This window comes from Ceratotherium simum, chromosome 28 (assembly GCF_057802395.1).
Source record: "Ceratotherium simum simum isolate JZ-2026a chromosome 28, ASM5780239v1, whole genome shotgun sequence".
Classification (NCBI taxonomy): Eukaryota; Metazoa; Chordata; class Mammalia; order Perissodactyla; family Rhinocerotidae; genus Ceratotherium; species Ceratotherium simum.
Genome location: NC_141927.1, coordinates 6,235,107 through 6,261,382, shown reverse-complemented (window position 1 = coordinate 6,261,382; position 26,276 = coordinate 6,235,107). Strand labels below are relative to the sequence as shown.

General features: G+C 41.0%; 1 protein-coding gene and 1 long non-coding RNA gene across 7 annotated transcripts in view; one reads left to right on the top strand and one right to left on the bottom strand.

The window, feature by feature from the left end:
* Positions 1-329: 329 nt before the first annotated feature.
* LOC147913290 (uncharacterized) lies at positions 330-26,276 on the top strand. 2 transcript variants are annotated; one of them, XR_015548787.1, is made up of 3 exons: positions 330-902; positions 3,008-3,168; positions 24,827-26,276. It is a non-coding gene; the product is annotated as an uncharacterized LOC147913290 (long non-coding RNA). The 2 variants fall into 2 exon arrangements; XR_015548786.1 differs by having other exon boundaries at positions 24,661-26,276.
* MCPH1 (microcephalin 1) overlaps positions 14,852-26,276 on the bottom strand; it is a 246,496-nt gene continuing 235,071 nt past the window's right edge. For 4 of the 5 annotated variants that reach the window (XM_087418291.1, XM_087418300.1, XM_004440580.3 and 1 more), the window contains 2 exons: positions 23,144-23,381; positions 14,852-15,246 (listed from right to left, as the gene is read on the bottom strand). In XM_087418291.1, the coding sequence (XP_087274417.1) occupies positions 15,191-15,246; positions 23,144-23,381 (294 nt within the window). In that variant the 3' untranslated portion in view covers positions 14,852-15,190. The remainder of the gene's footprint in view (positions 15,247-23,143; positions 23,382-26,276) is intronic. The other variant, XM_087418290.1, reaches the window with a different exon arrangement.

Genomic DNA, 26,276 nt, shown 5'->3' with positions numbered 1-26,276 from the left:
AAACTGCAGCTCTGAGATGACGAACACCTTGTCCTAGGTCCCAGGGTTGGATGCCACTGAGATGGGTGACCAGCAAGGCTGTTTTAGACTGAGAGTGAGGAATGAAGGGGCAATGCAGTAGGAGAAGAATGGCCCCTGGCCTGTGGCAATGTGACCTCATACGGCAAGGGGGAACTAAAGTTGCAGATAGAAAGGTTGTTAATTGGCTGACTTTAAAATAAAGAGCTTATCCTGGATCTTCGGCTGGCGGGGGGGGGCGGGGGGGGGGTGCCGGTAATCAGTATCATCACAAGCTCCTGAATTGGGGAAAGGCGGGTGCAGAACGGTCAGTGTCAGACTGAAGCCATGTGATAAAGACTCCGCTGGCTTTGCAGATGGAGGAAGCGTCCACTAGCCAAGCAGGCAGGTGCCTCTAGAAGCTGGAGATGGCAAGAAAAGGAATTCTGCCCTGGAGCCTCCAGAAAGGACCATAGCTCTGCCTTGATTTGAAGACTATGAAACCCCTTTTGACCTCTAGAAAGGAAGGGAAAAATAAGGAGGTGGAGCAGAAGGCAAAATAATTGAGTTGAACACAGAAAAAGAAAATTAAAGAACAAAGAGATTCAAAAAAGGGGAAGAATTGATTAAGCTGGAGGGAAGGCAGCAGAGATAAGAGGTTGAATGGGTCTTCATTTTCAGTTTGCAAAGAGCTTTATGATCTGAGCAACTTGACCCCCTAAGGGGATTCTGAGTAGGTGTTAATACTCCCATTTTAGAGGTAAGGAAATTCAGGCTTTTGGTGTTTAACTAACTTGACCAAAGAACCTTGGACTGGTACATAGGCAAAGAAACAGGAGCCAGCCAAAATTCAACATGCAAACTGCTACGTGCATCAGGCTTCGAGTGCAACTGGCTTTGAGTAGGTAATTGCTTGAGTTTTTCTTTTCAAAATTATTAGTAATATTACTGAACAAACATTGTAACATGAACAAATATCAAATAAAAAATTAATCATGGTCCAGCTACCCCACTCAAACTATGTCTCTATGTCACCTTCCTTTTTTTTCACTATACATACACAATTTTGTATGGTTCTTATTGCAGTATAACTATAATTTTGTACTTGTTTACTTCATATCATAAACATTTCCCGTATTATCAGTCTTCATAGTTATAATTTGTAACAGCTGCTTGACATTTGTCAGACTGATGTATGATAACTTACTAAATAATTTCCACATTGTTTGATATTTGATTGTTCCCAGTTTCTTTTCAATGTAAATGATGCTGCAATGAACACCTTTGGGTACATGTCATTTTCCTTTTTTTAGAACATTTTCTTCAGATTAATTACTGGGATCAAGGATATGGATGTACTCATGAGTCCATGTTTATTGACAAATTGCTTTAAAAAACCATTGCACCAGTTTATGTGCATGAGTTCACCACACCTGGGCCGTCTTGGGATTATACTTTTTTCTATGTCTTGCTTATCGTAAATAATGCTGCAAGGAACATGGGAGTTTCAAATATCTTTTTGAGTTAGCGGTTTTGTTTCCTTTCGATATATTCACAGAAGTGGAGTTGCTGAATCATATGGTAGTTCTTTTTTAAATTTTTTTGAGGATCCTCCATACTGTTTTCCATAGTGGCTGCACCAGTTTACAATCCTACTAACGGTTCTTCACATCCTTGTTAGGATTTGTTATCCCTTGTCTTTTTGATGATGGCCATTCTAACAGGCATGAGGTGATACTCTCATTGTGGTTTTGATTTGCATTTCCCTAATGACAAGTGATGTTGAGCATCTTTTCATGTGCCTCTTGGCCATTCATATATCTTCTTCGGAAAAATGTCTATTCAGATCGTTTGCCATTTTTTAATTGGATTTTTTTTTTGAGTTGTATGACTTCTTTATATACTTTGGATATTAACCCCATATCTGATACATGATTTGCAAATATTTTTTCCCATTCCATAGGTTATCTTTTCACTTTGTTGATAGTTTCTTTCGCCGTGCAGAAGCTTTTTAGTTTGATATAGTCCCACATTTATTTTTCATTTTGTTGCTTATGCTTTAGGTATCATATCCAAAAAATCATTGTCAAGACTCATGTCAAGAAGAATTTTTGCTGTGTTTTCTTCCAGGAATTTCATGGTTTCAGGTCTTATATTTAAGTCTTTAATCCACTTCGAGTTAATTTTTGTGAGTGGTGTAAGATAAGAGTCTAGTTTCATTCTTTTACATGTGAATATCCAATTTTCACAGGACAATTTATTGAAGAGATTGTCTTCTCCACTGAATATTCTTAGCTCTTTTGTCAAATATTATTTCACCATATATGCTTTGGTTTATTTCTGGGCTTTTGATTTTGTTCCATTTGTCTATTCGGCTGTTTTTATGCCAGTACCGTACTATTTTGATGACTATAGCTTTCTAGCACAGCTTGAAATCAGGAAGTGTGATGCCTCCTGCTTTGTTCTTCTTTCTCAGGATTGCTTTGGCTATTTGGGGTCTTTTGTGGTTCTCTATAAATTTTAGGATTGTTTTTTTCTAGTTCTGTAAAAGATGCCTTTGGTATCTTCATAGAGATTACATTGAATCTATAAATGGTTTTGGGTAGTATGGACATTTTAACAACATTAATTTTTCCAATCAATGAACATGGGATACCTTTCCATTTATTTGTGTGTTTTTCAATTTCATCAACGTCTTGTTGTTTTCAGCATATGGATCTTTTACCTCCTTGGTTAAGTTTATTCCTATGTTATTGTTTTTGCTGCTTTTATAAATGGGATCATTTTCTTTATTTCTTTTTCAGATAATTTGTTGTTAATGTTGTAGAAATGTTACAGATTTTTGTACGTTAATTTTGTATGGTGCAATTTTACTGAATTTATTGATTAGTTCTAACAGTTTTTTGGTGAAGTCTTTAGGATTTTCTATATATAAACTCATGTCATCTGCAAATAGAGACAATTTTACTTCCTCCTTTCCAATTCTGATGACTTTCATTTCTTTTTCTAGCCTGATTGCTCTGGCAAGGACTTTCAGTGCTATGTTGAATAGGAGCAGTAAGTCGAGCACCCTTGTCTTGTTCCTGATCTTAGAGGAAAAGCTTTCAACCTTTCACCGTTGAGTATGATGTTAGCTGTGGGCTTATCACATGTGGCCTTTATTACGCTGAGGTAAGTTTCTTCTAGACCTAATTTGTTAAGAGTTTTTCACCATGAACAAATGCTGAATTTTGTCAAATACTTTTTCTGCATCTACTGAGATGATCATATAATTTTTCCCCGTTCATGCTATTAATGTGACATATCACATTGATTGATTTGCGTATATTGAACCACTCTTCATCCAACGGGTAAATCCCACTCGGTCATGGCGAATACCCTGCTGAATTCAATTTGCTAGTCTTTTATTGAGAATTTTTGCATCTACGTTCATTAGGGATATTGGTCTGTAGTTTTTTTTTTTTTTTTTTCCTGGTAATGTCCTTTTCTGGTTTTGGTATCAGGGTAATGTTGGCCTGATAAAATGAGTTTGGAAGTGTTCCCTCCTCTTCAATTTTTGAAAGAGTTTGAGAAGGATTGGCATTAATTCTTCTTTAAGTGTTTGGTAAAATTCATCAATGAAGCCATCTTCTCCTGGGCTTCTCTTCATTGAGATATTTTTGATTCCTGATTCAATTTCCTTACTAGTAACTGGTCTATTCAAACTTTTTATTTCATCCTGATTCAGTCTTGGTAGTTTGTATGTTTCTGAGAATTTTTTCCATTTCTTCTAGGTTGTCCAGTTTGTTGGCATATAGTTGTTTACAGTAGCCTCTTATGATCTTTTGTATTTCTGTGCTATCAGTTGTAATGTCTTCTTTTTCACTTATAATTTTGTTGATTTGAGTCCTTTCTCTTTTATCCTTGGCTTGTCAGTTTTGTTTATCTTTTCAAAGAACAAGATCTTACTATGGTTAATCTTTTCTATTGTTTTCCTGTTCTCTATTTCATTTATTTCTGCTCTAATCTTTATTATTTCTTTCTTTCTGCTAACTTTAGGCTCAGTTTACTCTTCTTGTTTCTAGTTCCTTAAAGCATGGAGTTAGGTTGTTTATTTGGGATCTTTATTGCTTCTTAATGTATGCATTTATTGCTATGAACTTCTCTCTGAAACTACCTTTGCTGCATCCCATAAGGTTTTGTATATGTTTCCATTTTCCTTTGTCTCAAGATACTTTATTTCCCCTTTACTTTCTTTTCTGATCCATAGTTTGTTCAGAAGAGTGCTGTTTAATTTCCATGTATTCATGAATTTTCCAGTTTTACCTGTTGTTATTGATTTCTAGTTTCATATCATTGTGGTCAAAGATACTCTGTATGATTTCAATCTTCTTGAATTGGCTAAGACTTGTTTTACGGCCTAACATATAGTCTATCCTAGAAAATATTCCATGTGCACTTGAGAAAAATGTGTATTCTGCTGTTGTCGGATAGAATGTTCTGCGTATGTCTGTTAGGTCATTTAGTCTAAAGTGTTTAAATCCACTGTTTCCTTATTGATTCTCTGTCTGGATGATCTATCCATTGTTGACAGTAGAGTATTAAAGTCCTCAGCTATTACTGTATTGCTGTTTATTTCTCTTTTTAGCTCTAGTAGTTTTTCTTTGTGTATTTAGTTGCTTAGGTATTGGGGTCAGAAATATTTACAATTGGTTATATCTTTTTGATGGATTGACCCCTTTCTCATTATAAAATGACCTTCTTTGTCTCTTCTACCATTTTTAATTTAAAGTTTATTTTGTCTGATATAAGTATAGCTACCCCTGCTTACTTTTGCTTACCACTTGCTTGAAATATCTTCTTATCCCTTCACTCTCAGTCTATGTGTGTTTTTAAGGCTAAAGTGAGTCTTCTGTAGGCAGTATATTATTGGATCTTGTTTTTTTTATCCTTTCAGCCATTCTGTGTCTTTTGTTGGAGAATTTAACCCATTTACATTTAAAGTAATTATTGATAAGTAAAGATAAGTTAGCTGTCGCCATTTTAATTGTTTTCTGGTTGTTTTGCAGATCCCTTATTCCTTCTTATCCTGCTGCTGTCTTTTGGTGTTTTGATGTCCGTGGCATCAGTATGCTTTGACTTCTTTATCATGCTCTTCTGTGTTGTACTACAGGGTTTTCACTTGTGGTTACCATGAGACCTAAATAAAATATTTTAAAATTATCACACTCTATTTTAAGCTAATAACAACTTAACTTCAATAGAATTCCTATGCTTTACACTTTTACTTCTCCTCCCTCTCATGTTTTAGGTTATCAATGTTACAATTTACTTATTTTTTTATATTGTTGTAAGTAATAACAAGTTATTGCAGTTATGGATATTTTTACTACATTTGTTTTTTTGTGTGTGTGTGTGAGGAAGATTAGCCCTGAGCTAACATCTATTGCTAATCCTCCTCTTTTTTGCTGAGGAAGACTGGCCCTGTGCTAACATCCATGCCCATCTTCCTCCACTTTATATGGGATGCCACCACAGCACTTGATGAGTAGTGCATAGGTCTATGCCCGGGATCCAAACCTGCAAACCCCATGCCACTGAGGCAGAGTGTGCAAACTTAACCACTATGCCACCAGGCCGGTCCCTGTTTTTTAACTTTCAAACTAGAGTTGTAAATGAATTATGTACCACCATTAACATTACAGAACCTAACTTTGACTATACATTTAACTTTACTAGTGAGTTTTACACTGCCTTCTTATGTTTTTATGATGTCAATTAGCTTGATTAAGCTTTCAGATATTTACTTATGTTATCAGTGTTTTCAAAGAATCATCTTTTGAATGGATTCTTTCTCTTATTTCTTTATTGTTCTTTTGTTAATTTCTGCTATCAAGTTTATTATTTTCTTCCTATCACTTTCTTTAATTTACTATATAGTTCTTTTCCCAACTTCTTTTGCTGGATATTTAACTAATTAATTTTTAGTTACTTTTTTATTTACTAATGAAAGCAATTACGGCTGTATATATTTCTCAAAGTACTGCTTTAGCTGTAGCCCAGGAGTTTTTCTTCAGTTCTAAATATTACCTCATTTCCTTTATGGTTTCTTTTGCTCTACCAATTATTTATAAGTACATTTTCAAACTTACAAATATAGTTTCCGGACTTTATGCCATTGATTTTCTAAATTGTTTTTAGTTCAGAAAACATGGTCTGTTTGAAAGCATTTTTTTTTTCCCTCCCTGATTGGAACTCTGAGTCAGATAGTCTGGCTTCTTTGTCAATTAGTGTAGAATTTTTTCTAGTCTTCTCTTTCACTGAGTTTGTACCTGTCCAGAATTTTGATTTTATTTGGAGAGTCTCAGCTCCAATACCACTCCTTTTACACAGGCCCACGGCCTCATCTGCTGACCCCTTTTGCCATAAGTCCCAAGCCACTGGTTCTCAAGATCCCACTCTCCCTATTCCTGGGGAGCAGCGTTTGGCCCTAAGGCTCTAGGCAGTTCTGTTTCCAGCTCTCTCTTGAATCCCCACCCACTGGAGATTTCCTTTCCTTATGAGGATTTCTGCAATATATTTAAAAAGAAGTTTGTAATCTCTTCCTCAGTATTTTTAGGTATGCTGTAGCAAAGTATTTTTAGGTTATTAAGCCTAGTCTATTTCTTCTGTGATTTTTTGGAAATCAAAAACTTGACTGTTATCTGTTTTCTTTGCATTTCTCCCTAAACAAAACCTATCCTCCTTCTCAATATGATTTCCTCTAACTAAGAGGAAGTTCACATAAGGAAGTGATGACAAGAACAGCACAAAAATGAATGGTTATGATCATTTTTTCACTGTATCTGCAATTAAGTCACCACCTGTTTGGTGAAATAAAATAGCAAACCATGAATGGCTTTTAACATAGAGAGGGAGAAATAAGTTTGCCATTTAGTTTTACCTGTAGTTGTTAACCTACATTGATATCCTACACAATACAGAACAACACGCTGTGTAAAATAGGGCTTTTTATGGTGTGGCCAATTTTTGCACATTTTGCTTTAGCTTCATGCTTTGGATTTCATTATTTTAATTCTTCACAATGAACACCTGTGTTTTCCTTTCCTTCTTAAAGACCAGTGTAGAGTGTTGATTTCACCCTCACTGGCCCGGGTGTGATCATATCCAGGAGCCCTGGATGTTATGGTATTCCCTATAAGGAGCAGAGCTGAAAGATTTCGAACTTCGGGTTTAAACTAGTCACTCCTCCCAAGGCTCCTGATTCTGGTCTTTTGAGATGGGTTCAGGAATCGGCACTGCAGGTGATCCTGGGCCAGGACGGCCCAGACAACGCTCTGAGTGTCTCTCCAGTGGCTCATTCTTAGGCACCTTGTCAATCTGTCCTGATTTTTTGTTTCCTGATGATTAACGCAAACCAGCTCCTGTGTTTCTGCTAGAATAGGAATAAGAATAATCATAGTTTATGTTTTCATAGGGCCTGATGGTTTGTAAAGACTGCTCACACCTTGTATTTCCGATCCTTACAAGAATCCTTGCATTATTATGAGATGTGCAGTGCAGCAACTACCCCCTTTTATGTATAAGAATCCTGGGAGTCAGGGAAGTTAACTTGCCCTGGTTCTATAGAGTGGTAGGTAAATAATAGAACCTAGTTCTACCAACAGGTTCCATGATACTCCATGACTTCTCTCTGGTCTGATAACCTCTGTGCCTGATGGCTTCACCCAGGTTAGAGCTTGGATCCCAGTGTTCATCCTGCTTCAGGAACCGTCCTAGGGGGAGGGAGAGGACAGACTGGGCTCTGCTCTCCTCACCTGCCCCATCGACATTTGATCCACCCTGCCAAGTTGCTTAGACTCCTAAATCATCCATCACAATACACCACCACACATCCTTCCTTTAAAGACCCAAAGGGCTTATTTAATTGCCAATTCCCCCTGGATTCAAATCCAGAGTCAGCAAACATTTAAATACCTACTTCATGTTACACACTGTAATAGTCAAGCCTCTCCAGAGAAACAGAGCCAATAGGGTATATTTATTACAAGGAATCAGCTCATGTGATTATGGAGACTGAGAAGTCTTAAGATCTACAGTTGGCAAGTTGTACACCCAGGAGAGCCAATGATGTGAGTTCCAGTCTGGAAGCTGGCAGGCTTGAAACCCAAGAGATAATGTTTCAGTTCAAGTCAAAAGGCAGGAAAAGACATATACCTCAGGTCAAGGCTGTCGGGCAGGAGGAGTTCTCCCTTATTCAAGGAGGTTCAGCCTTTTTATTCTATTCAGGCCTTGAACTGATTGGACGAGGCCCATCCACACTGGAGAGGGCAATCTGTTTACTCAGTCTACAAAATCAAATGTTAATCTCATCCAGAAACACTCATAGGCACACCCAGAATAATGTTTGACCAAATATCTGGGCACCACATGATCCAGTCAAGTTGACACATGAACATCACACTGGGCTAGGGTATTTCACATTTATCTTCACTCTAGTCAAGGAGTGAATGGTTAAACAAACTGATACATCCATACCATGGAATACTGCTCAACAATAAAAAGGAACCAGCTACTGATACACACAACATGGATGAGTTATCAGAGAATTATGCTGAGTGATAAAAGCCAGTGCTGAAAGGTTGCATACTGTACGATTCCATTAACGTAACATTCTTGAAATGATAAAATCATAGAAATGGGAAACACATTAGTGGTTGCCAGGAGTTAAGGAAGGGAGGAAGCTGGCAGGGAAGCAGGTGTGTGGTTATAAAGGGCACCATAGGGATCATTGTGATGGAAATATTCTCTATCGTCACCGTGGTGGTGGATATGTGAACCTCCCATGTGATCAAATTGCATGGAACTAAACAGACAAACACCCACCCTCCCCAAAATATATGGATGCCCAAATAAGTTAAATCAGAATCCTGGGGTGCAGTCTGGTGTTTGTATATATATATATATATATTTTTATAATTTTTATTTATTTATTTTTTCCCCCCAAAGCCCCAGCAGATAGTTGTACGTCATAGTTGCACATCCTTCTAGTTGCTGTATGTGGGACACGGCCTCAGCATGGCTGGAGAAGCGGTGCGTCGGTGCATGCCTGGGATCTGAACCTGGGCTGCCAACAGCGGAGAGCGCGCACTTAACCACTAAGCCACGGGGCCAGCCCATGGTGTTTGTATATTTTTAAACTCTCCAGGTGATTCTAACATTCTGTAGGAGTTGAGAGTCATTGCTCTACGCATTTTCAAAGTACCTTGATAAGAATTTGACAACATATTTGCAACACACTGCTAGAACAGCAATTTGGTTTACCAAGACACTAAAGTTCCCAAAGTATTGATGCCTGTTTAGAATTAAATGGTATGTAAATTTATAACATCCCTCTGAGTATTCCAAATCCTCGCTACTCAAACAGCTTCCATGACATCATCTGGGGGCTTGCTAGAAATGCAGCATTTCTGGTCCCACCCCAGATCTACTAAATCAGAATTGACCTTTTAATAATATCTCCAGACGATTCACATTAAATTCACATTAAAGTTTGAGAAGCACTTATATAACTCCTTCCTTAAATTTGTGCACTCAGAATTTCCTCACACACTTTTCAAATGCAATTATAAGGGGGCATGATTGTAAATAACTATCTAGAAATTAAATCTCTTAAGCCCCTAAATAGCATTTCTAAAAACATAAGATGATAATATTTAATTTAACATATGGTGAAAAATGCTCTGTCCAAAAGTGTGGCAATGTATGTGCAAAATTTTGGGAGCGGCTTACAGAACACAAAGAAACTTAATTGACTACGTCAAATGGCATCTCATTTGCGGTTCATCTTTTCAGTGGGTTATGTTTGACTTTCAAAGCCGTTTTCTGAGTTTGAGCAAAGTTATTCCATATGTGTAGACAATTTCAGTTTGTGCCATCTTGGGTGCAAAAAGTGAAAGCACTGTGGGTAAGGAGTTTTGATATTTAGATTCTTTTCTTAGAATTATTGCTCATTTGTTGAATGACTTTGGAGGTGTCAGTGTCTTTGTAAGTGAAGGGAAGGATTGGACTAGTCGGGGAGTTGTGAGACCATCTCCTAAGTATCTACAGAGGCATTGTGAGGTTTTCCTTGTGAGATGGCAGTGGTCTCTGGGTGAGGATCTGGAACCCTCTCCCTTTCCCTCCCTAATTTTTAATCAGAGCAGTTCTGATGTGATCCATTACCGATTGCAACTTTCATGCTACCTCATTTGAACAAAAAATGTTGCTACTTAAAGAAGGCTGAAAAATGGGGTCAGCTTGGTGGTGTAGTGGTCAAGTTCACGTGCTCTGCTTCAGTGGCCCGGGGTTCGCAGGTTCGGATCCTGGGCGGGGACCTACACACTGCTCATCAAGCCATGCTGTGGCGGCATCCCACATACAAAATATAGAGGGAGACTGGCACAGATGTTAGCTCAGGGACAATCTTCCTTAAGCAAAAAGAGGAAGATTGGCAACAGATGTTAGCTCAGGGCCAATCTTCCTTACCAAAGGAAAAAAAAAAAGGCTGAAAGGAACTGTTTTGTGGAAATACTTTGATTCTAAGTTTAAGGGCCATGTGGTTATATGAGGTCCACTGGACACACACATAGAGTACTTAGGATATTGACCTGTGCCTGGTGGGCATGCAGGGAACGTTTGAAAATTATTTCCAGTCCATCAGACATTCTCAAAGGTGCCTGTTAAGCCTGAGTGAGCTTGCAATGCTGTGTAGGGACGGGCTGTGTTCAAACACCAGTTCCTCCATCAACTGGTTTATGTGACTGCACAAGTTATGTAATCTCTGAAAAGCAGCAAATCTATAGATAATAGTATGAGTACGAGTCCCACAGTCCCTTATCCACAATTCCAAAATCCAGAAGCTTTGAAAAATAGGTTTTGTGAATGAATTAGATGCAAAATCTGACCTGAATATAGATAAGACTATTAATAGTTTTATGTCTCCCACTTAAGGCGATATGTGTCACTGAAGAAATACTAGGTTACAGGCTGCTGCCCCAGATGCCATTGGGGAATTATCTGCATCACAGTACTTTCTGGCAGGTAGGTCGTCTGGGTAGCTGAGGCTGATAGGAGTTAAGAGGGCAAGAGGGTTACTGGGGATAACTCCTGTGAAAAATAAAAGGGGGAGGAAGCAAGATCCCACAAGGAAAATCTTTAGGACGTCTTGCAGAGCTGACGGCTGCGAAAGGACTGGAGGAGGAAGGAGTGGGCAGAGGGAGCCTTAGACCACATTGCAGAGCAGAACAGGGAGTTCTGGAGCCGAGATGCCCAGTAAAGGGGGCTGGTGTCAGCAGAATTAGCCAGGTCCCTGCGCTCACTGGGCCCTTGGCTGGGGACTCACCGCCCAGCGGGAGCGTGGCCTTGCCTTGAAAGCTGAGGTGGGACTTTGAGTGCTAAAGGCTAGAGCTGGAGGCTGTCAGCTAACTGTACTCAATACAGCTGAGCAGAAGGTTCTTTCTTAAAGTGAGAGCCAAGAAGTACAGCTCCATGGTTGGCACATAGATTTTTTTTTTTTAAAACAGCTTTATTGATGTATAATTTATGCAACATAAAATTTACTCATTGAAAGGGTACAGCTCAATGATTTTACTAAATGTATACAGATGTACAATCAAAACCACAGTCCAGTTTTCAAATATTTCCATCACCCCAAAATGTCTGCTGTTGATGCCCATTCCTACCCCCAGCAGCAGGAAACCATTGATCAGTGTTCTGCCTCTATGGTTTCTTCTCTAGAAACTTTATCTAAATGGAATTACACAGTATGTAGTCTTTTGAGTCTGGCTTCTTTCATTTATCATGATGTGGGGGATGACCCAGGTTGTCGCATATATCAGTATTTTGTTGTTTTCTGTGGCTGAGTAGCAATCCGCGGTACGGATGGACCACATTTTGTCTATCCATTAATCAGTTGATGGATTGCATCCAGTTTTTGGCTGTTGTGAATAATGTTGCTGTGAACGTTTGTCTACAAGTCCTTGTGTAGACACGTTTTCATTTCTCTTGGGTACATACCTAGGAGTGAAGTTGCTGGGTCATGTGGTAAGTGTATGGTTAAATTTTAAAAGAAAGTGCCAAATAGATTTCAGAGTGGCTGTATCATTCCACAGTCATACCAGCTATGTGTGAGTGTTCTAATTTCTCCACATGCTGGTCAACTCTTGGTATTGTCAAAATTGTTGGTTATACCCACTTCAGAGGGTGGGTAGTGGTATCTCATTGTGCTTTAAATTTGCATTTCTCTAATGACTAATGCTGAGCATCTTTTCATGTGTTTATTAATCATTGCTGTATGTTCCTGTGTGAACTATCTTTTGCTCATTCTTTATCTTATTAATGAATAGATGTTCTTTACATGGTCTGGACACAAGTCCTTTATCAGATACAGTTTGCAAATATTGTCTCCTAGTCTGTGGCTTGTATTTTCATTTTCTTAATGGTTTCTTTTGAAGAGCAAAAGTTTAACTTGAATAAATTGAGGTACAATTTATTTTTTTGTGAATTGTACCTTTAGTATCATATCTAAGAAATCTTTGCCTAACCTAAAGTCAGAAAGATTTTCTGCTATGTTTTCTTCTAGACTTTTTATAATTTTAGTTCTCACATTAGGTGTCAGCTGGGAACAGTTTTGCTCTCCAGGAGACATCGTGGATTGTCACAAGTGGGTGGGGTATGCTACTGGCATCTAATAGGTAGAGGCCAGAGATGGTTCTAAACATAATACAATGCACAGGGCAGCCCCCCACAGCAAAGAATTATCTTGTCCAAAATGTCAATAGTGCTGAGGCTGAGAGATCCTGAGTTAAGTTTCTAATCCATTTTGAGTTAATTTTGCTTATGGTGTGAGGTAAGGATCTACACACATTTCTTTTCTTTTTGCACGTGAGGTAAGGATATAAGTGCATTTTTTTCTTTCTCATTTTTTTCCTTTTTTCCAGGACCATTTGTTTTAAAGATTATCCTACTGCATTGAATTGCCTTGGCACCTTTGTTGAAAATCAACTGACTATAAATATGAGAATTTATACCTAGATTCTCTGTTCTGTTCCCTTGATCTATATTCTGTCTTTATGCTAAAACCACACTTCTTGATTGCAGTAGTTTTATAGTAAGTTTTGAAATCAGGTAGTGTAAATCCTCCAACTTTGTTCTTTTCCTAAAAAATTGTTTTGTCCACTCAAGTTTCTTTGCATTTTCATATAAATTTTAGCATCAACTTTTAAAATTCTATAAAAAAGCCACCTGGGATGTTGATTATTACATTGAATCTATAGATCAACTTGAGGAGAAATGCCATCTTATCAATATTGACTCTTCTAATCCATGAACCTCGTTTATTTCTCCTTTAATTTCTCTCAGCAATGTTTTGTAGGTTTCAGTGTTCAGGTCTTATACTTCTTTTGTTAAATTTATTCCTATTAAGTTTATTTTTAGATGCTATTGTAAATGGAATTGTATTCTTAATTTTATTTTTTAATTGTTTATCAATAGTTTATAGAAATACAATTCAGTTAGTTTTGTATATTTATTTTGTATCCTGTAATCTTACTAAACTTGCTTATTCTTTGATTCTTTATAATTTTCTACACATAGTATCATGTGATCTGAGAATAGTTTTACGTCTTCATTTCCAATCCGTATGCCTTTAATTCCTTTTTCTTGCCTTCTCTGGGTAGAATCTTCAATACAATATTCAATAGAAATGGTAAGAGCCACATACCTTTCAAAATTTAAAAAAAATCAGAATTCTGAGGGACTTTCAGCCCTACGTGTTTTGGGTAAGGGATTGCAGACCCGTAGTAACTAACTTTTAGGATTGTTGGGAGGATTAAATGAGGTACCACATATAAAATGCTTAGTGTAATGCCTGGCACAAATCAGTGTCCTTATAAAATGATAGCATTTAGGAAGAGAATCATGATTGGCCACTGGCAGGCCAGCATCAGGAACCAGAACTTAGCACTGAGGATGTAGGCCTGGGTGGGCAGACAGCATGGATGGCACTCTATGGCCAATGTGGGGGTGGTGGGGATGGCAAGTTCTTTGTGGCTTGTCCCCAACAGGAATCAGCACAATTTCTGTCGGCCTCCTCAGGAGTTTTTGGTGTTGTGGGAGCTCTGCCAAAGTACCTGAGCTTCAAAATAGCTAAGCCCAGGATGCTAGTGGATATAGTGAAACAGGGTTTCCAACATGGAAGGAATAGACTTAGGCCTGCTGAGTTGCACTGAGATTCAACTGTTGCTGGGGCATGAGTCTTATAATACACTATATTAAAACTAAGAGAAAACCCTTCATTACTTCCATGTGCATTGCTACCTCCTTTTTCGAAGGTATTCTAGAAGTTGACCCATTATATTTGTTGAGGTAGGAATAACAGCTGAGAGGAGTAAGAGTGGAACAACATGGAGAGGGAACAGTATCATGAGGAAGCCTTAGTGGCACCTTCAACCTTGATGGGATTCAGCGTTTCTCTCCTTTAGAAGTTGACCAGTCAGCGTGTCTATGATTCAGCCCCACTGCCAATTTTCTCTCCAGGACAGCAGGCATCATGGAGGCCAATGGCGGCCGTGATCTCCTGCTGGCAATGCTCTCCTCACCATAAACTAAGCTTCCAGAAGTAGGCCTGCTCTAATGGCACTAATTACCAGTAATTGTGCTCGCCACACCTTCCTCATTAAGTTCCTTGGGAAGAATCTCAGGTACATAAAAAGTAACCCCAATAGTTGATCAGTATCCTTCATGTCTAGTATATGATACGCTAATAAAGATCTTCGAGTCTAACCAAGAGACTTAGGGGGTTCTTCGATTGTTCTCAGCAATAAAACAATTTAAATTAATTCCTACTCTTTATTTCACAGTATGGTGCTTCAATGACAAAGGTTCTGTGACCTTTTAATTATGATCGTTAACTAAGATACAAAGACTGCATTGTCTAGAAAAGGCAGTAGGGCTGGTCAGGGCTTCTCTGAAACACACATTCAGACATCACAAAGTCACACAAAGGAGCTTCTTTATACGAAACCCACAACACCCACAGGGCAAACGTGATGATATAGAAAGGCTTCCTTTTTATGTCAGTTCCTTCTCCTCACAGTTTTGTTTCTCACTTGACTGTCCAAAGACAACTTTGCCAGCTGTCTGCAGCAGCCACGTGTTGAGTGACACGACACCGTCACTGCAGCAACAGGTAGTTTTCAGAGGCACAGACCTTGTGCTGAGTGATCGAATCTGGAGAGAGAGAAAAGCAGTTTAGCATTCATGAGGGCCAGCCACACACTAAAATAATAACCCTTAATATAGACACAAAATCATATTGTAAAATCCTAAATGGTCTAGAGCTGCATTGTCCATATTTTCCCATGTCCATACAGCACATGTGGCTATTTAAAGTAAAACAAAATAAAATAACATAGAATGAAATAAAGAATTCAGTTCCTCAGTTACACAAGCCACATTTCAAGTGCTCAACAGCCACATGTCCTATTAGATATAGCACACACAGGGCATTCCCATCATGGCAGAACATCCTAGTAGACAGGCTGGAAAGTTTCCCTTGTACCAGAGTATTTGCTGTAGCTAACTGACACGGGTCTCCCATGTCATGGACTGGCAGAGTGCAAATAAATATATAAGTAAGTTTTAGTTATGACAGTAACGACGCATTCTAGGTCATGCCATCCTATCTCCCTAGCTGAGTATTTGATATAGAGTACAAAGTTAGTAAGCACACTTTCTAAAAGTCAGGTCTTCATATTTTGGTAGAAGAAGCTCGACTAGCGAGCTGTAAAGTCCTGTCAGTTTAAAACTTGTTTATTTATGAGAATCACAAGAAGTCACCAGGTCCAGGATAAGCTCCGGGTGCAGGTGAACAGGCCAGCACAAGTGCGCTCCGTAGCCGGCTCGAAGCAACCCCTTCACTCTTTCCTTCATACTGGAAAGTTGACCGCTCCCAACCCTACTTCTACTATTAGGATGAACGGGGAAGGCAGTGAATTGTCTGCACTGATTGAATCACAAATTAAGTTTAATTTAACTTACGGATTACCATTATTATCCAGAGGGATGGACAAATTATATTTGAAGGACCTAAGAAGTCATGATGATCAGCAATAGAAGATGGAAAGCTATGATGGCTGTGAGGTACAAAGAAGAAATAATGGGTTTATTCTGTGATTATAGGAAAAAAAAAATGAAAGAAAAACTGGCTCATCTTAGTGGTAGCTCAAAATAGTTTCCAGAATGTAATCGTAGCCTTCCCAACACAAATGCACTCCCATGGGGGTCTGAGCTCGACCTTTTCTTTTCCTTTCTTTTTCAATATTGCTAGGATTTTGACTCTAAGTTTTTTTTCCTGAAAGAACCTTTTTTACTCTCAAAGAACTTTTTTTCTTTGCTTCAATTTTGTTAATATTTGGTATTATCTTTATTATTTCTTTCCTCCTACATTCTTCTGTATTATTTGTTGCTACATATTCATTCATCTGCAAGCACCAAAATTTGAGAAAAATTGATTAAAAAAAATAATTTAACCCAATAACTTTTTTCTCATCCTGCAAATCGGGAAAAGCTTCTTGTTATTTCACTTGGAGGTGGAACACTTCACTCCCAGTCTGGCTTGTGGGGTGTCAGTCCTTGTAGGGCTCAGTTTGAGAACACTATAGTTAGTGATTGCACAGATGAAGAGATGTTTCACTTACTGAGAGGAGATTAAGATCTGACTTTTTACAAAGGAAGACTCTGAACCGAGAGGCAGGTGACCAGGAACTCTGGGTCTTTCATTCACCATGTGGTTCTGGCCAAGAAATTCAGATCCCTCAGTTTCCTCTTCTATAAAAGGAACAGATTTCTACCGACGATCTCAGAATTCATTTTGAGCAGTGTTAGTCTGCTTGGACTGCCATAACAAAACACCACAGACTGGGGGGCTTACACAACAGAAATGTATTTCCTCACAGTTCTGGAGGCTGGAAGCCCAAGACCAAGATGTCGGAAGGTTTGGTTTCACCTGAGGCCTCTCCTTGGCATGTGGATGGCCATCTTCTATGTCCTCATGTGGCCTTTCCTCTGTGCCCACAACCCTGGTGTCTCTTCCTCTTCTTATGAGGACACCAGTCCTATTGAATGAGGGCCCCACCCATATGACCTCATTTAACTTCCATCACCTCTTTAAAGGCCCTATCTCCAAATGCCGTCCCATTCTAAGGGACTGGGGATGTGGACTTCAACAGATGAATGTAGGGACACAATTCTGTCCTAACATGAGCTCTATCACTTCAGGTTCTATGATGTCAACATTAACTGCCCAACATGCAACAACAACAACTGAAGAACTAAGTTCAACAGCTTCTGGAGACACAGGAAATCTCTCTCTCACAGTCATAACCCAAAGCGTTAATATACCAGGTCAACAAGCAAAGATGCCAAGACTCCCGGCAACAGACCATTAGGAGAAGGCAGAGCTTTAAAGTTTCCTTTCCGTCCATTAGCCCTAAGCCCTCGGAGACGCGGGGCTGTGGTCAAACACTTGCACATCGCACTCCCCCCATATCCCCCCCGGCCCCCTGAGCAGGGGAGCTTTTGCAGAGGGCTTTGAACCTGTAAAGTCTTGTTAACCTGTCGCAACCAAAATGCTCAGCACTGGCCTGTAAGTGGCCAGTTTGACTCCCCAAACTGACAACGACATTTCTAGAGATGGATATAAAATGTTGCCTCGTTTATAATAGTCCTCATTCTGAGTTGAATCTGCAGCTGATTGTTTTGTCCTTTTTTTTTTAAGTGAGGCTTGAGGACCAGGCGTGGCTGGTCAGGTGCAGAGAAGGGTCTTTATTTCCCAGTTTGTGTGCTGGTCTTTAATATGCTATTTACCCTTCACATCACTGATGGCGCTCACACCCAGCGACGAGTTCGGCTGGTGTAAATTTAACAAAGGGGAACCCAGGGAGACAGGTTAGGAAATCTCAGAGAGAACCATCTGGGACCACTAGATGACCAATGAACACAATTACAGGGAGAGCTTAGAAATGCACTTTCTGAGCATACTCTTTCCACATCTTTTCAAGGCTCTAGCAGCTAGCAGTTAATTAAAAAAACCCACTAATGATATTTTTTTAAAAAGCCTAAACACATAAGATATTGAAAGTATAAAATCGCGCGAATCAGTTTTAGTTCTCCTTCCTTTCCATTCTGGCAGATTTCATCCCCTTTGAGAACAGCTCAAAACAAAAATAATTCATCTTATTGCCTGAAATTGCATCTTAAAATTCTGCAGTCACTGTCTGAATGGTTGCTGAGCTCCTGGGTAAGGCTGCCTGGGCGAGGATGAAATCCGGCAGTGTTCTCAGGAGGGGAGCAGGCTCTGAGCAGGCCCACCTCCCAGTTCTCCTTTCTCCTCCTCTTTCCATCCCCAGCAACTGGCCTCACCTCCCTGTGAGGAGCTCCTTATCTACTCAATGAAAATGTGGGCTGAGACAATCTTGAAGAACCGTGACAGTTTCTATTGAATCATGAAACCCTGAGGTCTGAGGCCTCCGGAGTGGCCTTGCTTTAACAAAATGCACATTTAAGAGCATGCATTTTTCTGGGCGGAGTTCTCGGTCAGCCATCAGGGGAAACAATGACCTATGTTAGCATGCACAGGGCCCACACGCTATCAGCGATCTTTTTCCTGAAAACAGCGACATAGGGAGACATTCAAATCAAATGCTTTTTATAAGTTATAAGGAAATCATGCCGAGGCTAAACTTTTTTTTTTTGGCAACGCTGTTGAGAATATTACATTATGTTCCCACAATAGCATAAAATGTATGTCTTATCACTTCAACATAGCCCAGACAATAAAAGGGCGCCCGAGACTGGAAATATGTCTTATGAGAAAGGCCAAACCAACCTTAAGTGATAACACCAACGCAGGATAAAAGAGCGAACAGCAATGATTAAAGCACGAAAAGTCACAGACCCGCGATGAACGGCATAGAGCCCCCAGCCCCTCGCAGCTCTCACTTCTGGCACCAAGTCACTTCAGACCCCAGGGTCTTAGTTTCTTGACATAAAATGGGAATTCTATGGGCCTGCTGGGGGAAATGAAATTACTGGAAAATGCTCTCAAATATAGCATGCATTACCAACATCAGGTAAAGGTAACATTTTGCTTCCTAGTGCCGGGAATTTGATTTTTGTTTTCCTGTTTATTTTCATAATATTCAAGAGCCCGCAGTGTTTTCTCTCAGAAAATCCCCATTTCTCCTTCTGGTTGAATGACTCATCAAGAATCTTGGCCTAAGGATCCTGCTGTTTCAGGGAAAAAAGGCTCTGGGGACTGAATCGGGAACATAATCACGACCATTCAAACAGCCTCGTTATAAGGCAGCTCGGCTGTGTATGAGATTCTCCTGGAGCAAATGAGTAAGACGAGGCTTAAGTTTCACATGGGGAGCCCCGTTTGGAGGTTTCATAAGTTCACACCGTTTCATGCCAGCAACATGAGGCAGTCAGTAGGGTAAGCTGGCTGGATGCTAAATGGACACCCCAGAGGCTGTGTCTCCCGGAGAAAGAGCTAGAGGTTAGAAGGAATTCTTAGGACTAGAATACCCACTTAACAGTCCTTTTCATATGCATAAACGTTGGGTCATTGTTTTTAAGATACAGACGGTGAAGGGATAAATGGCTTATCTGATCTGATGGATTATGGGCTAGGATGTCAGAGGTCCTGGGGAAAGAGACCTTTTTTTAGTCATGCCCACCATCCCCTCTGCCAGAAATATAAAGAAAAGAAAAAGGAACTTCTTAGAGGTTTCTAACAAAAAAAAATCTGCTTGTCCATCCTCTTTGACTTTATTATGTCTGCAAAAACAAAGACTCGATAAAATATAGGAATAAATATGAAAGGACTAAAACAACCCTGGAAGTTTTACTTTGGAAGGTAAATTACAAATCTGAAAGTGGATACAACAAGCTACTTTTAATACTTTTCACTGCTTTATTCAAACTGCTCTTAAGTCTTAGGGACTCTACCTCACACAGCAGCTGATATTCCAGTTGGAACACATTTAATTTATAAATTTTGAATACTGCTTTTCATAATTTATCACAACATAACTCATTTTCTTTTAAATTGGTGCTTTAACATGGTTTTGTTTTTAGTTGAAAAGTGGTTTTGTTCCTAATTTTAATTTCACAACATTTTGAGAATAAAATATTCCCTAGAACTATTTATAATGGAAGCTAATGGGAAGGAGAAAGGTCTTCAAAAGAGAAAATGTTGCTTTGTCAAAGCGTCAGGAATGCCTACTCTACAGGCCAGTGGATACTGTCACCCGATGATATTGGACAATGCCCATGGTAGATGTAAGATATTTTATACTGTTTTCCCCTTTGATCAGCATATGTAGTAAGCAGGGCAGAGGTTATTACTCTTTTACAGATGAAGTAAATTAGGTCCAGAGAAAATAGATGATTTGCCTCTGGTCAGAGAACAAGCTAGCGGCAGAGCCTTGACGGGCAGAAAATGCAACGCTCTGGACTGTATGTTTTGTACGTCCATGCATGTGTATAGAGACATAAAAATGAAACCTCCTTTATTTATAAAAGCTGCAGCTATGCTATTGTAACTCAGTTCAGAAAGAGAAGAATATACACTAAGAAACATTTGAAAAACACATGTTCTAACACCCAAGTGACCAGGCTGGCGAGGACGCAGCGCAGACAGGGGCAGTGGCCAGAGAGTCAGGAGGCTCATCTTCTGGGTGAGGATTTCACCACGTGGAGAGCCAAGGAGGCCAGAACACAATACCCGGATGTTGCCAAGGGCACACACAGATGGTGTAATCAATGACAAATCAGAAACAGGACATGAATTATGGGAGAGGAAAGAAACAGAAACAGGTCCACAGCTCCAGCTCTGAAACTCAAAGAATTCCGGAGGGCCTTGTGAAAATTAATCCCTGGGGGCCAGCAGGTAGACGGTCGCCTCCTAAAGACCCACCAGCAGTAGAGCTGAGCAGCAAAACAACCAAAGGAACTGGGCAGGCGGCTGAACTGTGCTGATCTGCGCACAGAAATGCATGAGCGACAGGAAGGGGCCGACAGAGTTCCCCAACCTGGAAATAATAAGAGCGCAGACCCAGACTTCGGCCCTCTGCACACTACATGATTGGCAAACTTTGAAAAGATTAGCTGTTGATATCAATCATTTGCACAGTTCCGTTTGCTGAATGAGATATCTTTTTTTAAAAGCACAATTCTGGTCCCCAGTCGGTGTCATTTTGATACATGCACTTTTCTAAAAAACAAAACAAGAACCTCTGTTTCAGAACATAGGATGTTTTGAAGGTTATATTCTTGGCATTTAGAAAAGAGTAAACAGCCTCTTGGCTTTTGGACTGGAGCTAAAATCGTAGTCTTTTTTTGAAGTTAGTTTCCAGGGAAAAGATAAATTACTCTGCGCCAGATAGTAAAAAATTACTTTTGATTGCCATACTTTTAAAATACATGAGAGGGTGATCATCAGTCATTTAAACGATGCTCATAAAATGCCTGTAGTTATATATGAAAGCAACTTGGACAAATACCGTACCTACTTATCTGTTAAAGGATAAAGTCTAGGAAGCGGTGAGGAAAGCCAGAAGTTTGGGATTCAGAGACGGGGGAGGGAAATAGGAGGAAGACTGAAAAAGAAACAGGGGGCTGGGAGGAGGGAGAGAGAGAATGCACTTCTCAAGTCTCAAGAGGCCAGGTAAGGATCGTGGCCAAAGGTGCCGAAACTGGAATAATTCACTGTTATGGGTTGAACTGTGTGCCCTCATAATCCGTATGTTGAAGCCCTACCTCCCAGTACCACAGAATGTGACTGTTTGGAAATAGGGCCTTTAGAGGTAATAAATTAAAATGAGGTCATTAGGGAGGGCCCCAATCCACTATGACTGGTGTCCTTACAAGAAGAAGAGATTAGGACAGATGCACACACCAAGGGACGGCCATGTGAGGACACAGGGAGAAGACGGCCGTCTACACGCCAAAGAGAGAGGCCCCAGGAGAAACCAACCCTGCTGGTACTTTGATCTGCGATGTCCCCCTCCAGGACCGTGAGGAATGAATTCCTGTGGTTTAAGCCCAGTCTGTGGTCCTTTGTTACAGCAGCCCTAGCAGAATAACATGTTCATCAAAACCCAGTGGAGGGAGAAGTCAAGTTTACCCCCAAAGTGGAGCCCCAAGTTCATTCCACCACGTGCGACTATCACAGCACAAATACTGCCCCTCCCCTCTCCCCTGTACCCCTCCTCACGGCTGTCCTTGCTGCCTGGGGTCCCGCCTCACAGTCGTCTTAGCCCACTCCTCCTGGTGGCCCCTACAGATCTCTCAGAGTTGGGTAACAGGCAAAACTTGCTTGTCACCACAATGGCAGCCTCCAGCCTCCTACAGATAACGGCTTATCCCTACCACCTCTTGCCCTGCTGAATCCAGCAGAGTGTTTGGCACAATGTACGCTGAGTTGATGCCAGACATGTACATCACATTCACAGTACGCTTGCTTTTTGAAATAAAAGCCAGAGCTCCTTTTGCACTAAAGGCAACCACTTTGAGCACAAGAACAAACGAGTTATCAGGAGAGGTGCACACGAGGAAGGAGTGACGGAGCCTGGGTGGTGGGTCGTGGCAGCCGGGCGCTGGCTGCAGAGCGAGGCAGGCCCTCGGGGAGAGAGAGTGTAAGAGCTGCGGGTGGGTGGCCTGTGTTGTGGCCCTAAGATTGGGGCCCCTTTGTGTAGACTGGTTCTTGCACACTCGCTAGTGAGGTTAAGTCTCACAGGAGCTCCTTTGTCCTCGTGAACTACACTCCGACCCACAGTAAAAAGCAGGCATGTCTAGGTCGGCTTGTGACGTATAATAATTACAGGCCTCTGTTAAAGCAGAGGCGTGGACGCTCAGATGTCCATCCAAAGGCTCCAGGCTGCATGCAAGGGGCCGTGGGGACGATGCTTCCCCTGGAGAAACCTGTCCATGTCGCCCAGACCCCATAACAGCGGCTCTAAAGGGGATGCCCAATGGCTACTGCAATCAGAAGACGCCTTCCTCGTCCATCCCCACGTGTCCCCTATATGACCCATGGCTGTTCCTGGGTGCAGACTCCTACCTAAGATCCATGCTTCCGACAGATACTTGATTGTCGCCTTCCTCTTTCCTTGGGAGGGTCCGATGAAAATGCCAGCATGGCGAGGGATGCGCGTGATCCGACCCCCACACAGGAGGACCAGTTCCCACAGCTTGGTTCTGGGAGGCTTGCTGGCTGGGCTGATGAACATCATCGGCTGATCGGCAAACAGGGTTCCCTGGTCCTGCCCCGCAGACAAATGGCGCTCCAGGCGGCACAGCTGTGGGGCAAAGACAGAGGGAGGGTTAGGGCAGCACTGAGCCGTCTCATTATTCAGCAAAGGTCAACAGTGAAGCTCACTCTCTTTTGGGAGAACAACAGAACCTAAGGTTGCCTTGTGTCAGATGAATTTTTGAATTCTGAGGACCCAGGGGAGATAATGACATTTAATGATAATGACAGATAATGAGCAGCTAAAATGGACATTTTCTGAAGCAGCCTACGAGCAAAACAAATTTATAGGCAAAAATGTCTAGGGCTTTGAATTAAGATAAATTCTAAGCCAAAATATGGAAAGTAATCAACTGTTCAGTGGAGTGAGGAGGGCTGCATCTGCGGCCCATGAATCCTGTGGAAGTGATGGGGTGACCTGTGGAAGGGGAGCAGGAGCCCCACACGGCACCAGCCGACTGCACGAGAGTAGCTGCTGTTGTGAACAGTGGTCCCATCCACGGTGCTTCAGGGGCCCCGGCGGCAATGGACTTTCACGGGACCTAAAACATGCTCTAAATCCAGCCCCACAGTTTAAATGGGCAAAGAGAGAACGGGGCAGAACAAAGCAGAATTCCTATAGCTGTTCCCCAACACATCAGGTGGGGGGAGGCGAGCGTCCAGAGGTTACTTCAGTGAGTCACTGTGGAAATGGTGATGAGGAGAATCTAGACAGTGGGAAACATTGCAGAAAGAGGGATGTAAATTGCGCTTTTTATTCTGATGAAGTTGTGGTTGTCTGGCTGGCCCAAGGGACAGTGGGAAGGCCGAGTTATTCTAAACACACATTTCACTAACTACAAAGACTTCTTTTTAAGTGAAATACCCTCTGGGAGATGTTGAGGGTTAACTGTCATCCACATGTTGAGTATTTTAATCCCCTTATTTCCCTGAGGATCGAATTGAACATTTGAGATCAGTGGCTCAGAGAAATTAGGGATGTTGGTGGAATTATGTGGGAAAAGAGATCAAGGTGCTTCTCAGAGGAGGGTGTCCTGGGCCGGGGGGCGGTGGAGGGAACCCCCCATCAGCAGAGGGCCACGCATGGAGAGGGGCTGACGGTGGAGGAGGGGAGGCAGCAAAGAAGACATTCTTCAGTCTACATCTCTGACAAAATCAGAGAAAGAATGAACTGTTCTTCCACTGGGTTTTCATAACACTGTCGTTTTTAAGAAGAGAGGATCTTACTATAAAAAAACAGCTCCAACGTTAACGGAATCGACCCAATACACTTAAATAGGGCCATGGAATTAATTCTCTTTTCTCATTGCCAGTTTTGAATTTTGCAGTGTAAGACGTCGCATGTGACAGCTTTCATCTGATTGGGGAGGCGGCAGCAGGATCCCAGTGATGCACATGGCGATGCTACTCGCGCGGTAACTTTGTTACTGTGTTTAGTGACTTCCGCTATCCCTCTGAGATCGGGAGTGGAAAGGCTTTCATTTAATTTTGCAGATGAAGACACAGGTGGAAGCCTGCCAGGAGATCTGCTGTGGCTAAATGACGAGTCAAGCTGGAAGAAAACACCCACAATCCATAAAGTCGGTGAATTGCTGGACCATGTTACACTGAAACTGGAGATCAAGAAAGACTCTTACTAAGGTTGGATATAACCACACATTTAAAAAACTAATTATAAAAGTGGTTGATAACTGAAACAATACATAAGGGCATAAAGTAAAAAGTCAATTTTCCTATGTTAGATCCTGCTGTCTGTTCCTCAAATCCACTCCCGTCTTTTTCTCCTTAATGGCAGGGCATCGTCTTCTTTTGGGTGCTCACCTCTGCAGGGCCTGTGTTCAAGATAGGGGAGTCTTCCCAGCCCAAAGGGAAGACTCAGGATTGGGCCAAGCTAATCACAGCGATCTCATTTCCCTTGCAAAGGACTGGGTTAGGCATGGGTTGGGCCTGAGAATAAGTCTGCTGGGGGCAGCTCTTCCTCACTAACATAAACTGATGCAGAAGCAAAAAGACTTCCCTTATTTGCTGGACTCTGTCACGTCAACACAGGATACATGGAGCCACCTGAAGCCATGGGACATGCTGAAAATGACCAAGTGGGAAGATGGGAAGGCCTGGGTCCTAGATAACGTTTCTAAGTCACTGGACTGACCAAACTAGGAATTGTCCTTCTTTTGTCCTTCTTATGTCAGGGGAAAAAAAAAATCTTAATTCTTGAAGCTTCTTTTTCGTTAAGATTTTTGTTTCCAGAAGCCCAAAGCATTCAGATGCCTCAGTTCTCACACCCCCCCGCCACTTACCAGAGGTAACCCCGGTTAAGAGTTTGCTGTGTATTTTTCTAAATTCTGTGCAACGGCCACACACACAAACACATATATTTAGGATACAGATTTTCTTAACAACAAAAGTGAGATCAAGGATGTTTGCTGGTATACCGATAAGCAGTAAATCAAGCCCATTTTTAATCCAGGAGAAAAGGACAAATGTAAACCTTTCAAATGTTTACAATGTGACTTCAGTAGCTAATTTCTTTGATTCTTCATTTTTCTTCCTCCCACGTTAATTGAATGCTTACTGTCTGCCAGGCACATGCAAGGTGCTGGGGAAGCAAAGGCGATTAAGACATAGTCCCTGACCTCACACGTAATACAAAAGTCAACAAATGAAAATGCTTCCTTGTATTTACTTATTCAGCTTGAAATCAGAGGAGGCAAAGAATTACAAAGATCTGATTCTTCACTCAAAATAATTGAGACTACATGCATGCTGACTTTCCAATCCTAAGTAAAATAACTTCTGGGAAAGCATAATCAAGATTTAAGTTACTCAAAATTAAAAGTTAATTTGGGAATTTATCCTACAAATACACTCCCTGATGTATATTAGGACATGCATGTATAGGAGTGTGTTGCCATAGAAACGAAGGTGATTGGCAGGCTTTATT